Source organism: Squalius cephalus (genome assembly GCF_949319135.1).
Source record: "Squalius cephalus genome assembly, chromosome: 12".
Classification (NCBI taxonomy): domain Eukaryota; kingdom Metazoa; phylum Chordata; class Actinopteri; order Cypriniformes; family Leuciscidae; genus Squalius; species Squalius cephalus.
The window spans coordinates 15392592-15407842 of record NC_137133.1 but is presented as its reverse complement, the minus strand read 5'-3'; the positions used below and the strand labels follow the sequence as shown (position 1 = coordinate 15407842).

General features: G+C 38.0%; 1 protein-coding gene across 2 annotated transcripts in view; it reads right to left on the bottom strand.

The window, feature by feature from the left end:
- Positions 1-15251, bottom strand: part of zyg11 (zyg-11 family member, cell cycle regulator) — a 20632-nt gene extending 5381 nt beyond the window's left edge. For both annotated transcript variants that reach the window (XM_079889275.1, XM_079889276.1), the window contains exons 1-11: positions 14848-15251; positions 13440-13605; positions 12157-12671; positions 8898-9143; positions 8680-8820; positions 8415-8591; positions 3380-3444; positions 2462-2561; positions 1321-1371; positions 1057-1218; positions 906-953 (exon numbers count right to left, since the gene is read on the bottom strand). In XM_079889275.1, coding sequence (XP_079745401.1) covers positions 906-953; positions 1057-1218; positions 1321-1371; positions 2462-2561; positions 3380-3444; positions 8415-8591; positions 8680-8820; positions 8898-9143; positions 12157-12671; positions 13440-13605; positions 14848-14871 — 1695 coding nt within the window. In that variant the 5' untranslated portion in view covers positions 14872-15251. The remainder of the gene's footprint in view (positions 1-905; positions 954-1056; positions 1219-1320; positions 1372-2461; positions 2562-3379; positions 3445-8414; positions 8592-8679; positions 8821-8897; positions 9144-12156; positions 12672-13439; positions 13606-14847) is intronic.

The following is a 15251-nucleotide window of genomic DNA, read 5'->3' as shown; positions in this document are numbered from 1 at the left end:
GCGTTTTATCAGTGCTGCCCACAGCTCCAGAATCACTCGCCTCAATCCACAGCACTGGAATATGTATTTCCCTCTTTAGAATTATTAAAGCGTTGATACAAACTTATTTTTGATACGTTTTAAATGCTTCTTAAAATATACACAAACTCACTATTGTTCAAGTTAGGGATTTTAAATGTTTTTAGTTTTTTTGGGATGCACCGATATGAAGATTTTGGCCGATACCAATAATTCTGTACATTTAACCGATAGCCGATATGGTGGCCGATATATCGTGCATCCCTAGATTTTTTTTGGGAGAAGTCTCTTATGCTCAACAAGACTGCATATATTTGACCATTAATATTGTGAAATCAATCATTTAAATTATTTATTTGAATATATTTCAAATGTAATTTATTTCTGTGATCAAAGCTGAATTTTCAGCATCATTACTCCAGTCTTCAGAGTCACATGATCCTTCAGAAATTTCGTATTATTTTCAATGTTGAAAACTGTTGTGCAGCCTTTGTGGAAACAGTGATACATTTTTTCAGTATTCTTTAAATAGAAATGTCAAAAGAACATCTTATTTTGAAATTAATAATCCTATCTAATATAAAAGTTTGTATATATACACATACATATATATGCACACATATACAAACACACATACAGATTAATCAATTTGACAGCGCTATTTGAAATGAAGATGTACCATAAATTTGTACCAATGATTTTACTGATCAATTCAATGCCTCTTTGCTGAATAAAAAAATAATTTCTTAAAAGAAACATCTTACTGACCTCAAACTTTTGAACAGTAGTGTATGTGTATACAATTTACATATTATATTCAATAACATTATATATTTTTTTTTTCAATATGAACCCAACTTTATACATTGTTTCTTATTGTTTCTTACCAGTAAACCCAACACCTTCTGTTGAATGGATGACTCTGATGGAAAGGACTGAAAAAAAAAGACATTTTGAAAATTAGAACTTCCGATCAAGTTTACAAATTACAGTTATGTTCTTCCAAAAATTTTATAAAAAGGTTTGAAAAGTGTTTACCTCGAGTACTTTGATGAAAAGCTCTAGTCCCTGGTTCTCTATGAAGTGTCTGCAGGTGGTAGGAGATTCATCCGTGAGGTTCCAAAGAGCGCTGAGTGTGAACTTCAACGTGGCGTCGACGGTACCCTGACACGTCTTCTGCCGCACAATGTGCAGGAGTTGCTATGATGTGAAGAGTGTGTGAGAGAGAGAAGTATACACTATTCTTCCTGTTCAGGTGTTACAAGTGCTAACTGTTAAATCTAGGGGGAAAACCTCCCATACCTTTACGATAAAAAGCTCGGCTCCCAATTGTGCAGTTTGCTCAGTGGACAGCTATTTAAGAAACACACACAAACAAAGAGTCAAGTTAAGGAAGACATTCAAACAAAATCCTTCATTTCCAATAGAGAGTAGTACAGGAGCTGCGTGGAGCTCCGATCATATACACAAGAGGAATTTGAACTGGTGGTAATGAAGTGGTAGCTGTCAATGGAGGTACAGAAAGCTTTTGTCAGATTTTGTCAAAAATATCTTCATTTGTGTTCCGAAGATGAACAAAAGTCTTACGGGTTTGGACCAACATGAGGATGAGTAACCTATGACGGTTGGGCAGTTATGAATAATAATGTCATGCCAGTCATTATTTCCATTGATTAGTCCTAGAAAACCTACATTCATTATTCATTCATTTTACCATGGTGAATAAGTGGAAGGTATCGGCTGCTTCAGTTTGAAAGGTCTGTGCAACGAAATACGAGATAGTGGAAAGGCTGTTTTTTTCCCCCAGTAAATAAGCATTTCTAAGCATACACAAACAAGCAATCAAAATCAAAATGTCTGGTTGCTCGTTTTATTTCTGATCCATTTCACAGGGTAAAATCTCCCCAAATCCCTCTCCACGTAATGTATATTAAACATCGGATGCGTTCTAATTGCACGTGATTGTGTTGTGTGACGCAGCCATTTTGTGTTCAGACAAACTACTTGATATTTGCTACTGTACCTTTAAGACTTCTATATGTAAATGGACCCTTGATTGGCTAATCTCTCTGCATGTTAAATAGGTAACAACAGAACAGAACAACAGTAAAAACAGAAACAGGTTTCAACGTCGTCATTTTCTTAAAAAAAAAATAATAATAATTTTTCGCATCCGGTTTTCGGTTAACAGACATTAACAAAACTTTTAATTTAAAAAACAAACAAACAAACAAAAACATTCCATGAGAGCTTAGCAGACGAGACCTCCGCAGACAAGACGTCAGCGTTCTGATGTGACAATCTGCACGTCTCGCATCCGTCATATTGCATTCCAAGATGCATCATTGTGACAGAATGTTCTGAATGTTTTCTGGGAGCCTTCCAGGTCACGTTTCCTATCTACGGTTAAACCTGTTCTCACCCGCTGACTGTAGCTGCTCACCTTGGCAGCGAGGATGGAGATAATAGCTACGGCCATCCTCTGCATGTTCTGATCCTCGTGGTTACACAGCCACTGCATCACCAGCTTGGCAGCTTCAAACCTGAAAAACAAACGTCAAAACTGACCAACTGAATCTGTCAACAAGACAACACACTACCAGTTTGGACACACTTGACTGAAAGTATGTACCTGGTAACCTCAAAAAACTTTTAGAATCAGTCCTAAGAATGAGAAGGATTCTTATATTAACAGAACTGTTGGATTCTACATGTATTAAAGTAATCAAAAGTGCTGGTAAAAAATTAGTCAAAGAACAAATAAAAAAAATGTTTCCACAAAAATATGATATTTTGATAATAATCAACATAAATAATCAATGTTTCTTGAGCATCAAATCATCATATTAGAATGATTTCTGAAGGATCATGTGACACTGAAGACTGGAGTAATGATGCTGAACATACAGCTTTACCATCACAGGAATAAATTACATTTTAAAATAGATTATGGAAAATAAATGCAGCCTTGGTGAGCAGAAAAGACTTCTTTCAAAAACATTTAAAAATCTAACTGACCTCAAAGCTACGAACGGTCATTTCAAAAAGTAACAATCAAACCCAGCAAAAGACTGAGTGATGACACCGGTCATGCAAATCAGTTCATTTTGAAATTACTTCAAAATGTTACTTCAAATTTCAAAGTGTTACTTCGGTGTATTCATATTACCACAGCATTATCAGCAGCAAGACAAAAACTCAAGAGAGTGATTATTCTATTTTGGTGTAGAAAATCCGTGCTGTATAGTTTACCAAGCCATATTGAGATATCAATTTGAACTCAATTCTCCGAGCAACCATACGGCTTTGTAAAGGGTTTATGAAACGTGTGAAAGTATACTTGTTGATCACACGCGTTTACCTGTTGAAGGGAACCTCCTGCAAGATTCGATCACTGCAGAGAGACAGCAGGCAGTTCTTCTGCAACTGTACACAACCAAAAACAGAACTGCTGTTAAAGGGGAAATCAGAATTGACACATGAAAAGCCCTCTATATATATGTCTTTTCCTCATTCTCAAAAAGTTATGTTTTATCATCATGGGGAACTGAACGATCACATAAAAATTAAAATGATGTTCTCAGAATCGCCTTGTTGTAAAGATACTTCCTGTAGAAGTGTTGACAATCATGCAAGTGACCGCATTATACATTCATCATATCATTCAATCTAATTTATAAATCCACTGTACCAAATAGGACCAGACAATAAATATTGAATAATCAAAATATATTGCTAATGATTTTGCTTGTGATATAAAATGACACTGTGAATATCAGAGTTATTTTAATTCACTTTTAAATTATCCATTTCATTTTCCTGAAGACCGTCATTAGATGAATGTATACTTCATTCGTAAAAACAGTGTTTGAGTCAATGTTATTTTAGTATTATTTATATAATATTATAGTATTTAGTAATATTTTGAATAAGCTTTCATCTTTAGATTTCCAGTTCTCATTTTTATTTTAGTTTAAGTAATTTTGTTGTAATTTTTATTCATTTTTTAAAGAATTCTATATAGCTTTAATTTATTTTAGTTTTAGTCATTTTATTACATTTCTAATTTTCATTTATTTTTAGTTTAAATTTTTCATCTAATATTTATACAGTATACTTTTATTTTTAATAGTATTAGTTAAACAAAACTGGTTTACGTTGGTCAGTTCAAACTATACTTTCAATGAACCAATTTAAAACTAAGTCAATTTTCATTTGTTAACAATAGTTAATGCAATAACTAACATGAACTAATGATGAACCATATATATTTTAAAAGATTTAACAACCTTTGATACTGTTAGTAAATTAAAATGTTCATTATCATGCTAGTTCAAACTCCATTAACTAATTTGAACAGATTCAACGTTTGATCATAAAAATGTATAAGTAAATTATGAGACTAACTAATATTAGTAAATGCTCTAGAAGTAATGGATTATTATAAAGTGTTACCATATATATATATATATATATATATATATATATACATACAGTGGTGGTCAAAATTGATGGCACCCCTGATAAATATGATAAAAAAATGGCTGTAAAAAGTAAATCTGCATTGTTTATCCTTTTGATCTTTCATTAAAAAAATTCACAAAAATCTAACCTTTCATTGAAGTAAAAGAATTGAAAGTGGGGGGGAAAACCACATTATAAAATAAATGTTTTTCTCCAAAACACGCTGGCCATAATTGTTGGCACCCTGTTATTAAATACCTTTTTGCAATCTCCTTTTGCCAAGATAACAGATCTGAGTTTTCTTCTATAATGCCTGATGAGTTTGGGGAACACCTGACAAGAGATCAGAGACCATTCCTCCATACAGAATCTCTCCAGATCCTTCAGATTCACAAGTTCATGTTGGTGCTTCTTCTCTTCAGTTCACTCCACTCATCAGGTCAGGGGACTGGGATGGTCATGGCAGAAGCTTCATTTTGTGCTCAGTTACCCATTTTTGTGTTGATTTTGATGTTTGTTTTGGACCGTTGTCCCGATGGAAGACCCAACCACGCCCCATTATAAGATTTCTAGCAGAGGCCGTCAGGTTTTGATTTTTTATCTGTTGGTATTTGCTAGAATCCATAATACCATGTATCTGAACAAGAAGTCCAGGACCTCCAGTAAATAAATAGGCCCACAACATATAAGATCCAGCAGTGTATTTAACCGTAGGCATGGGGTACTTTTTATCCCTGTTTGCACCAAACACATCTGGTGAGTTTGCTGCCGAAAAGCCCTTTTTTTGTTTCATCTGACCACAGAATCCGGTCCCTTTTGAAGATCCAGTCGTGTCTGACAACTGAATATGCTGAAGTTTATTTTTGGAGGAGCGAGGAGGATTTTTCTTGAAACCCTCCCAAACAACATGTGGGGATGTAGGGGTTGTTTGATACATTTTTTTAGGCTTTCTGACCCCCAAGACTCAAGTAATCTCTGCAATTCTCCATCTATGATCCTTGGAGAGTCTTTGGCCACTCAAACTTTCATCCTCACCATCCATTAAGACAATATAGACACATGTCCTCTTCCTGGCAGATTCGTAACATCTTTAGTTGATTATAACTTCTTAATTATTGCCCTGGGGCCGTATTCACAAAGCATTTTATCTTACCACTAGGAGTACTCCTAAATCGCACTAAAAGATTTTAGCTAAGAGTTTTCTCTTAAAAGTTATTCACAACGCCTTTCAGACCTACTCTTAGTAAAGAAAAATGACAACTCCTAAACTAAGAGTGAGTCTTCGTTGCTATGGATGACGTCATTACTCATGCACGAGCTTGACTGAAGTGACCTAGCCTGACTACGTCAGACTTCGTACTTCCGCTCAATTTCATTTTGCTTCTGTACTTAGTCTGAGACAGCTTCAGAGCTTTCTGTTTGCCACCGGTCTGGAAACAGCCGGGCCAATCAACGAACAGAGGGCGGGCTGAGAGCCGTGACGTACACGCTGATTGTACCGTGGATGCGTAGATTTACTTAACTTAACCTGCAAAAGTCGTTCACAGCCATGTTCACTCCGGTATTTCGCTCGATGGTTTTGTTTTTGCATCATACATGTGTTTACAGTGGAAGTTAAATGCGGCTGAGCATGCGCATAACACACGCCATAACCAAACGTTATGTGATTGCTTACGGGTAACCAATGATTTTAAACTTCAGACAAGCGCCCCCCCGCGAGAGAGAAAACACTTCTCTGTTATGCCATTCCAGACTCTGTCTACGAAGCAAAGAGAAGTAGCAGAGTCTGGTATTACCAGGCTAGAAGTGACCACCTTGTTTGGCTGATGATTGTAACGCGGGAATAATTCCAAACACCCCCCCTACGATGATGAGTGACAGGTGACAGGTCTGAGAATGCGTGCGCTACACAAGTAGTGCGAAGGACGGAAGATGATGAATAACTGAATAAATAGCCTAAATGAATAAAGAGTAGGCTAAGGCAAAACAAATAGCCTAGTAGCCTAATGAAACATATGGATTGATGCAATATCTTTGCAACATTATTGAATTAATCTGTCACTATATGCCTCTGCCTACGTTTGCAAAGAGAAGAACATTTTAATTTGATTCACAATGATACGTTACAATTAGTTTACATGCAATGAGTAGCCTAGTTTTGGTTGTTGTTGGTGGCGTTATTGCATCCCTAGTTATGCCTACAATGCAAAATTGTTCCCTCGCGATTGGAAGCTCCTGTAGCCGCCGCATACGCATTTCAAAACATCGCAACGTGAAATGCCACAAAAAGCGGTTTGTGAGTTAGGAGTCCTCTCGACTTCTTTTAAGCTGTCCCAGACTTAGGTGTTACTTTTAGGGCTAAAATGCTTTGTGAATTACTCTTAGTGAAAAAAAATTAGGAGTCCTAAATTTAGGAGTGACACGCCCATTATTTTTAGGAGTTGCGCCAGTTAGGAGCAACTTTTAGCCTTAAAATTCTTTGTGAATACGGCCCCTGATGGTCAAAATGGGGATTTTCAATTCTTTAGCTATTTTCTTACAGCCACTTTCTATTTTATGATGCTCAACAATCTTTTGCTGCACATCAGAACTATATTCTTTAGGTTTTATTCATTGTGATGGATGATTCAGGGAATTTGGCCTTTGTGTTTCCTCATATTTAAACTCCTGTGAAACAAGAAGTCATAGGTGGACAATTTCATGTTCCTAGTCACCCTGGTGTGCTAATAAAGGTAAATATTAATGGGAATATACTTCAGATATTTTTCTCATAAAAAAATTCTAGGGGTATGTATAATTGTGGCCAGCGTGTTTTGGAGAAAAACATTTATTTCATAATGTGATTTACCCCCCAATTTCAATTCTTTTACTTCAATGAAAGATTCGATTTTTGCCAATTTTTTGAAGGAAAGATCAAAAGGATAAACAATGCAGATTTATTTTTTACAGCCATTTTTTATCATATTTATCAGGGGTGCCATCAATTTTGACCACCACTGTATATATATATATATATATATATATATATATGTGTGTGTGTGTGTGTGTACATATGTATCAAATAATAACTACCATTAAACATTTTGAATGTACTTAAATCCCAATTTTAAACCATCACACATCAAATACATTCAATATTGTCAGATCATTTTATTTTGACCATGACAGACTTTTCTATAGACCCTTTTACAGTTGGTAAACATGGTGACGTATTTGTGTGGGTCGGGGCTTAGCTGGAGGCAGAAAGATCCCTCTGGCCGCTTCACTAACGCTAGTTTGCAAGTTTTGTTAGCTTGTTTTTTTAACAATGACTGGAGAAAATCCGATTTTGTCTTAATGTGCAAGGTCACTCACTGTCCAGGACCGCGATTGTTATTTGCAAAAGTTAATTTTAACGGACGGAACCAGATGACCGTACACGCTCAGTCAATGGACGATCTGACAGGATTAACGTTAACGCTAACGTTACCTCCGGTTGAGTGGCTTGACTTCTACACCTACCCGATAGAGAAACCGAGGGTAAAGAGAAACTGAGGGCATATATATTCAGATGCCTATAACTATGTGCTGAATGGTCATGTAAAGACTTGTGTGGTACGATCCGCAGTTCTGCCTAGCCAGCGCCAATACGACGACAATGTAAAGAGTGACACTACGGTGCAATTTTAATGATATGAATATTTTCTAGAAATAAAAATTCCAGATACAGCATACTCATTTTTCATCGATTCTTGCACCCAACACCACAACAAGATGACATTTAATAATAAAAATAATAATTTAAGCTCCTTATTATGTAGCCGAATCTGTGCTGGTTGGTATTGGCCGCCTCCAGTTTTCCGTTTGTTTTGCCTCCAGCTAGCGCCGTGACGTAACTGTGACGTCGGTGCAAAAGGGGTCTATACCACACACTTCCGCATTATTTTGCGTACCTGTTGGTGGTTGGGGAAGGTCTTCATGGCTTCGAGTAGCAGCTGTGTGACGTTCCCCAGGAGCCGCACGGGGATTCCAAAGGCCAGTTCCTGTTTGGTGAGGTTGAACACACAGGCACTGGCTGCCAGCTGCACATTCAATGTGGCCGGATGATTCTTCATCCCCAACGCGACCAACTGCAGAAGGGCCGAGAAGAGACGTGAGGGTTGATACGGAAAAATGCAGTGAATTTTGATTCATCTCGCGGTCTCGATGAGTGCGTACCTTCAGGATGTCAGGTCGTGGTTTCTCGATGGCATGAGTGAGGCTGAAGAGGTGGAAGAGAGCCTCTCTAACAAAGCCCTCCCTCTCACTGTACCTTCTCAACGCCTCACAGATTTGGGTCTCATTGGCTTCGCCAGTGACCTGCAGGAACAGAAAAACACTTACAACACTTATGACCTCCATTTGAAATGATCCTGCTGTGGCGTGCGAGCACCTACCTTTAAGCTCCCCTCTCCAGACAGGAAGTCAGAGAATCCAGCATCGGTGGCCAGCAGACCAACAAAGGTCATGCCCGGTCTCGCCTCCACGAAAGCCTTGACCGCTGTATCGGTCACCTGCTTGCGGCCAGACATGTCCAGAGACACCAGCTGAGGCAAGATGCCAGGAGTCTCCAGCAGCTGGCGCGCAACGTCTGATGTGAACTGCTTATCATCAGAGATATCAAGGTGCTGTAAACCCTCCAGCTGGAGAAACACAAAAATAATGTGCTTTAGACATATACAATAGGGCTGCACGATTAATCGCACTGAAACCGCACGCAATTTGGCAAAGGCTGCGATTATTTTCTGCGCAGCTTGTCAGTGCAGCACGGCAGATCGGTAGTAAACGCTGCTCCATCTGAACGCCAGAGAGCGTTTCACACACACACACACGCCAAATATGCCCTGAATAAACAGAATATTGAAACGCTTTGATTGATTAAACATGACTAATAAACACACGACTGCCTTATTCTGTGTAAGAAGCCACATCATCTCACAGAAGGATGAGCTCAACTGTCATTATGAAGTGAGTTTGGAGTAAAAGCATGTTATTAAATGTTGTCTTTTGTTGGACAAGAGGTTCATAAATGCTTCTCATGTTTGGAAAGATGTTTGACGCGTGTTGCTTTTTCAAATGCACGTTATAAGTGACTCAAACTCACAATGCTTTCAGATGGAGCAGCGTTTACAGAGCCGTACATCAATGACAAGCTGCGCATCAAAAAAATAATCGCAGTATTTGCGATTTCAAAATCACGATAAGTCAAATCAGTTTAAGTGCGATTTCATGTAAATTGCGATTTATCGTGCAGCCCTAATATACAATCATATTATCACACAGAAGCAAAACAAAGGACCTCTTGGCTACAAATTAGTCAACGAATTAGCGTGATGATGATAATGTTTTTGTATGTTCATATATTCAAAAATACTTTATGTTAACTGTCTGGCGCTGTAGCAGGACACTTGGTGCACTTGGTGTCCCCATCACATATAGAGTTCTGCAGGGATGACGTCGAATCCCGGTAGACTGAGGAGCCATTTACATGATACAGTTTTCAACTAAAAACGTTTTGGCCGTTCATTTACACGACAACGGTGTTTTGGGGGCATGAAAACACACATTTTTGAAAACGGGTTTCAAAGTGCAAGCTTTTAAAAACTATACTGTTATAGTCTCCATGAAAACTACAAAAACGAAAATTTGTGAAAACGGTGACATCATGAACATGCGTATTACGTGTTCAGTCTATAGGAGTGTAGTTTCTCTTTACAAAGTGACATTGCCAACTACTGGCCTGGAAGAATAATACAGCGTTTTTAGTCGTTTTAATGGATCTGTGTGAATGGGGATCCTTTTGACAACGTCGTCATCTGTACACAAAAAACGCAGAGGAAATCATCATTGTCGTGTAAACATGTCCTAATTACTGGCACTGGCTCCTTAAGGATTTTCCTGTGTTTTTATAATGTTTTTTTTTTCAGTTTATGAATAAAATAAGGTCTGTGGTAACCATAACTTGACGGTACTTGGACGTTTTGTTGTACAACGTAAACTGCTGACCCATATCAAAACCCATAATCAAAACCCATTATGGATATACAATATCCCTCAAATCTCGAGGGAACCAGTGGAGAATAAGTCTTCCGGGTTTTGATGTCATCCCTGCACCACTATTTTAGTACTAATCATCATAAATTAGGTATCATTTGAAAGCCAAAACACTCAATTCATCCTGTGTAAATTATTGTGAAACTGGACATTGCATTACCATGGAGATGGTACTTTAAAACATTTTAGTAGGCTACCTTTTTCTGATAAGGCTTTGATTTTCTAGCAATTTTAGAATCCCAATTATTTGGTAAAACATTTTGTACAAAATACAAAGTACAAAGTACATTTGCTTTACAGTTAACAAACTTCTACAACATTTTTACTTTCATTTTGAAGCGCTACTTCAGCAATAATCTGCTGGCTGTTAAGACCAACCTTAGTTCTGTATTGCAAAACATTCATGTCATGAATTACAACCATTTAAGTTCAGACCTCTGCTCAAAAAGGACATCTTAAATACAATTCATCCCTACAATGACTTTAATATTAATACACCATTTCTATGATGAGCATGTTTTCAATTTCTGAGCAATTCATTTTTAAAATAATCTTTTGCAGCATGATGACAAAAAAGTCTGGGTGATACAACTGGTCTGATATAATAATAATATAGTAAAACAATAATGAAATTCTTAAAATATGTTATTATGAGGTTTGGCATAATCTTTTTATCATTATTTCTTAAAATATTTAAACAAATCTACTTCATTGTTTATTAATTACATAATTAATCGAAGATGAATTGAGACGTAACTATTAGTATAGTAATTTTAAAGTTGTACTATAAAATAAATGTTTTATTAAATACAATTTTAAAGTAAAATAGTATTAGATTTTTGTCTTATTATGTTTAATACTTTTACCAAGTAATAATCACAATATTAATAATAATAATATAAATATGTAAACAGTCATATTGAATGGGTCAAAAAGGGTCAGTGGGAATGTGCCCATATAACTTAAGTGGAAGGTTCTTTAAACTGTTGACTTTAAGGTTCCTGAAAGAGTTGGCTCTTGTTTGAGTAAACCCAAGTTTTTCCCAAATTCCTCAGCTCTAAAAGGATGGTTTGCACTCAAAAAAAAAAATCTTCAGAGTAAAATCTAATTTTTTCATTTTAGTCTATTCATAAGCACTCCCCTACAAGACGACCTCAATCCTTCTCCTATGACTAATTATTTCCAAATTGAGCCATTCAAGACATCTGGTGAAACTTCCCTGTTTTTTCCATATTGCAATATACTGCAGAAAAAAAATACATATCGCAATGTCAGTTTTTTTCTAATTTTGAGCCGCCCTAAACCCTACAAACCTTCATGACTATGTGTCAAGGTCAAGAAGTCTCTTAAAATATCTGATAATTGGACTTTTTTATGACACGGTTGGTAAGTACGTTGGTAAGTAAAAACTTGGTAAGCATGGTTCGTTCCGGTTGTAAAATGTCATGTGGTGCGACTCCCCAAAAACTCCCTTATTCTTTATTTTATGGTTACACGACATTTTAGAGACATTAAAAATTACACATGCCTTTGTTTCTAGAAAGCGACAAAAATGGCCTCATTGACCTCAACATTACAAGTTCTAACACATGGATAGCTGACCTGACTGAGCACAGCTAGCAGCTGAGCGGTGGTCATCTCCAGCCTCTTGAGCTGGTGCATGGTGAGGTAGCGTAGCCTGCTCCTCAACCCCAGAAGCGGGGTCAGGTTCGTCACCGAGGTGTTGGAGATATCCAAACTCTCCAGGCGGGGCAGCGCGCACACGTCCACCAAGCCAGAGTCGTAAAAGTCGACGTTGGACACGCTGAGCGCGCGCAACCCCTGCATGGCGCTGAAACAGCGACGGCTAGGCTCCTCAAGAGAAGACATGGTCAGGCCGTTCAGGACGAGCCGCTGCAGGCCCTCCTGCAGGGTTTTGTTGGACGAGAGACCTCGAAGGATGTCGGCAATGGTGAGGTCGGCGTTGACCCGTGATGCGTCCAGCTCCACGAGGCGGTGGGGGCAGAGGGCCCGGTGGAAGGCCTCGGCGGAGATTCGAGCGGTGCGGATGCAGGCGTGACGCAAGCGGAACTGCTGGCAGCTCCGGAAGATTCCCACCGTACTGTCGTTCAACAGGCCTGGAAGAGAATCCATCATGTTCAGTGTTTCGAATTTAACATCCATTCATTTGATTACACTCACTGTGAGGAGGCCTGTTTTAGAGATCCGTGGGACGCAACAGTGCGGGACGGGACAAGCTGGTCCCCAGTGACTTCCATAGTATAGAAAAAAAGGTCCCACTTTATATTAAGTGGCTTTAAGTACTAAGTACTTATTGTGTTCATGTTGTATTGTAAAACAATTTCCCTGCTATTGAGGTGTGGCACGGGTAAGGTTAGGGACAGGTGTGGTGGTATGGGTAGGTTTAAGGGTTGGTTAAGGTGTAAGGGAAGGGCCAACAGTGTAATTACAAATGTAATTACATAAATTAATTACAGTTGTAATTACACGCAGGTATTTTTGTTAAATATAAGTACAAGGTAAAAACATGCATGTACACAATAAGTCCATTGTATCAAATTATTAATTTCAAAGTAAGTACATAGTACTTACAGCCACTTAATATAAAGTGAGACCGAAAAAAATACTATAAAAGTCAATGGGGTCCATCAACTTTTGGTTACCCACATTCTTCAAAATATCTTTTTTTGTGTTCAGCAGAAGAAAGAAACTCATACAGGTTTAGAACAACTTGAGGGCGAGTAAATAATGACAGATTTGTTTTTTTGGGTGAACTATCCTTTTAAAATACTACATGAAACAATAATTATGCAGTTTGTGTTGTACAGGAGTGTCATTTTTAATTAATCAAACAATCCTCGACACAGATGATGGCTCGTACTCACCCTCAGTGGCCATCTTGCAGAGCAGTTGGTCGGCCAGCTCCTGAGGGAAGACCAGCGGCTCCCGGAAGGAGAGAGAGCCGTCATCACGCATCTCACAGAAGAGCTCCAGCCTGGAGCTCACCAGAGTCATGCACAGATCGGTCAGAGACGGCGGGGACGCCTCGTCCTACAACAACAAAATGACTCAGAACTGAGTCAGAGCTATGGTACTAGATGTACTGGTGATGAAATAAACCCTTCATGTGTCAGAATGAAAACAAGAAACAAGGGAAGGCGGGCGTTTGTACTTTCAGTGGCGGTGGATAGACAAACTCTTTACTGCATAATAGAACTTGCCCATTGATTTTTAAACTGGAGTCAGGGAGTGCTAAATTCTAAATTCCATCTGTTCATCAGATAGCAATTGTGTCTCTTCAGAAAATTTGGACTAAACCGCTCAATTCATATGGATTAAATTTACCATCTCTTTATTAACTTTTTGAAGCGTCACTTTGACAGTTGCGTAGCAACTCTCCAATCTATCTCATGGAGAGATAGAAAGCTCTCAGATTTCATCAAAAATATAATTTGTGTTCCGAAGATGAACGAAAGTCTTACGGGTTTGGAACGACATGAAGGTAAGTAATTAATGACAGAATTTTCATTTTTGGGTGAACTAACCCTTTAAAATAAATAAGTAAATGCATAAAATAAAAACTGGTTTAAAATAAATACAAAATTGGATTAACAGAGAATACAAATTAGGCTCAAATAAATATGTAAATAAAAAAATAAAATGAAATCAAATACATTTAACAGTACACTTCTATAGTGAGTAGAAAACAAACTTAGTGTAACTTAATAGATACTACTTAGTTTCAAAATAATATTTTAAATTGATACACTATTACATTCCGTTTAGTCAGTATAAATTGGGTCTTTGTTAACAAAAATATTTAGATGCCTTTTAAATTTTAGTACAGACATCCCTTGAATGAGGAAGATCATATTTGGTGGTCTGTGACATCTAAGAATCGAAAAGCCCTGTACTTGTCTGCAAATGGACCCCTAGTACACTATATAGGGAGAATACTCTTGTTAGTGTTTTAGTGTTAGTGTTTTCCTCAATGGTTCTAACCGTTAGATCATGGATCACCACCTCTTGTAGGGTTCGAACCTATACATGTTTGGCACCTACAATTTGAAGAACTAAGAAAACATCAACCTCCATGTACATGCATGTCTTTGACAGTCAGTCATCCCTATTACAACATTTATGAACACCAACAGGAATCATGATACTACAAACCTCAGTTGGAAAAAAACAACAACAGCATGACCTACAGTACTTTAGTATGATTATGAATCATCTGTTGAACTGCACACGCTTGCTACATATAGTAATGTGACATGTAAGTTAAAGTCTTACCACGGTGTCCAAAAGATGGATCATGACGGCCTCAGATGCCAGAAACAGCCTCTTGTGCGGATAATGGCAAGTGGGTTGAGGTGTAGATCAAACACAATCCGATTTAAATGCTCTTTAGCTTCTTAGCCTGCTAGCCTCCAAACATCTGTCTTTAAACATTTGCTGATCCTATTTGTTGGTTTTTAAAAGTGCACTGGCCGCTATAAATCCACTGTAGCATGTGTTGCTCGTTTGCATTGCTCTCTAGGAGACGGATGTGTTCTGGTGGACAGTCAGATCATTACGTGCTGTCAGGCATTTTGACGGGGTTTTATATCGGGAGGAAGGAAACGGCAGCGACGTCTTGACAAGTAAACAGGCTCGTCACACGGGAAACGGATCTGCGTCAGAGGGGGCGGGGCCTA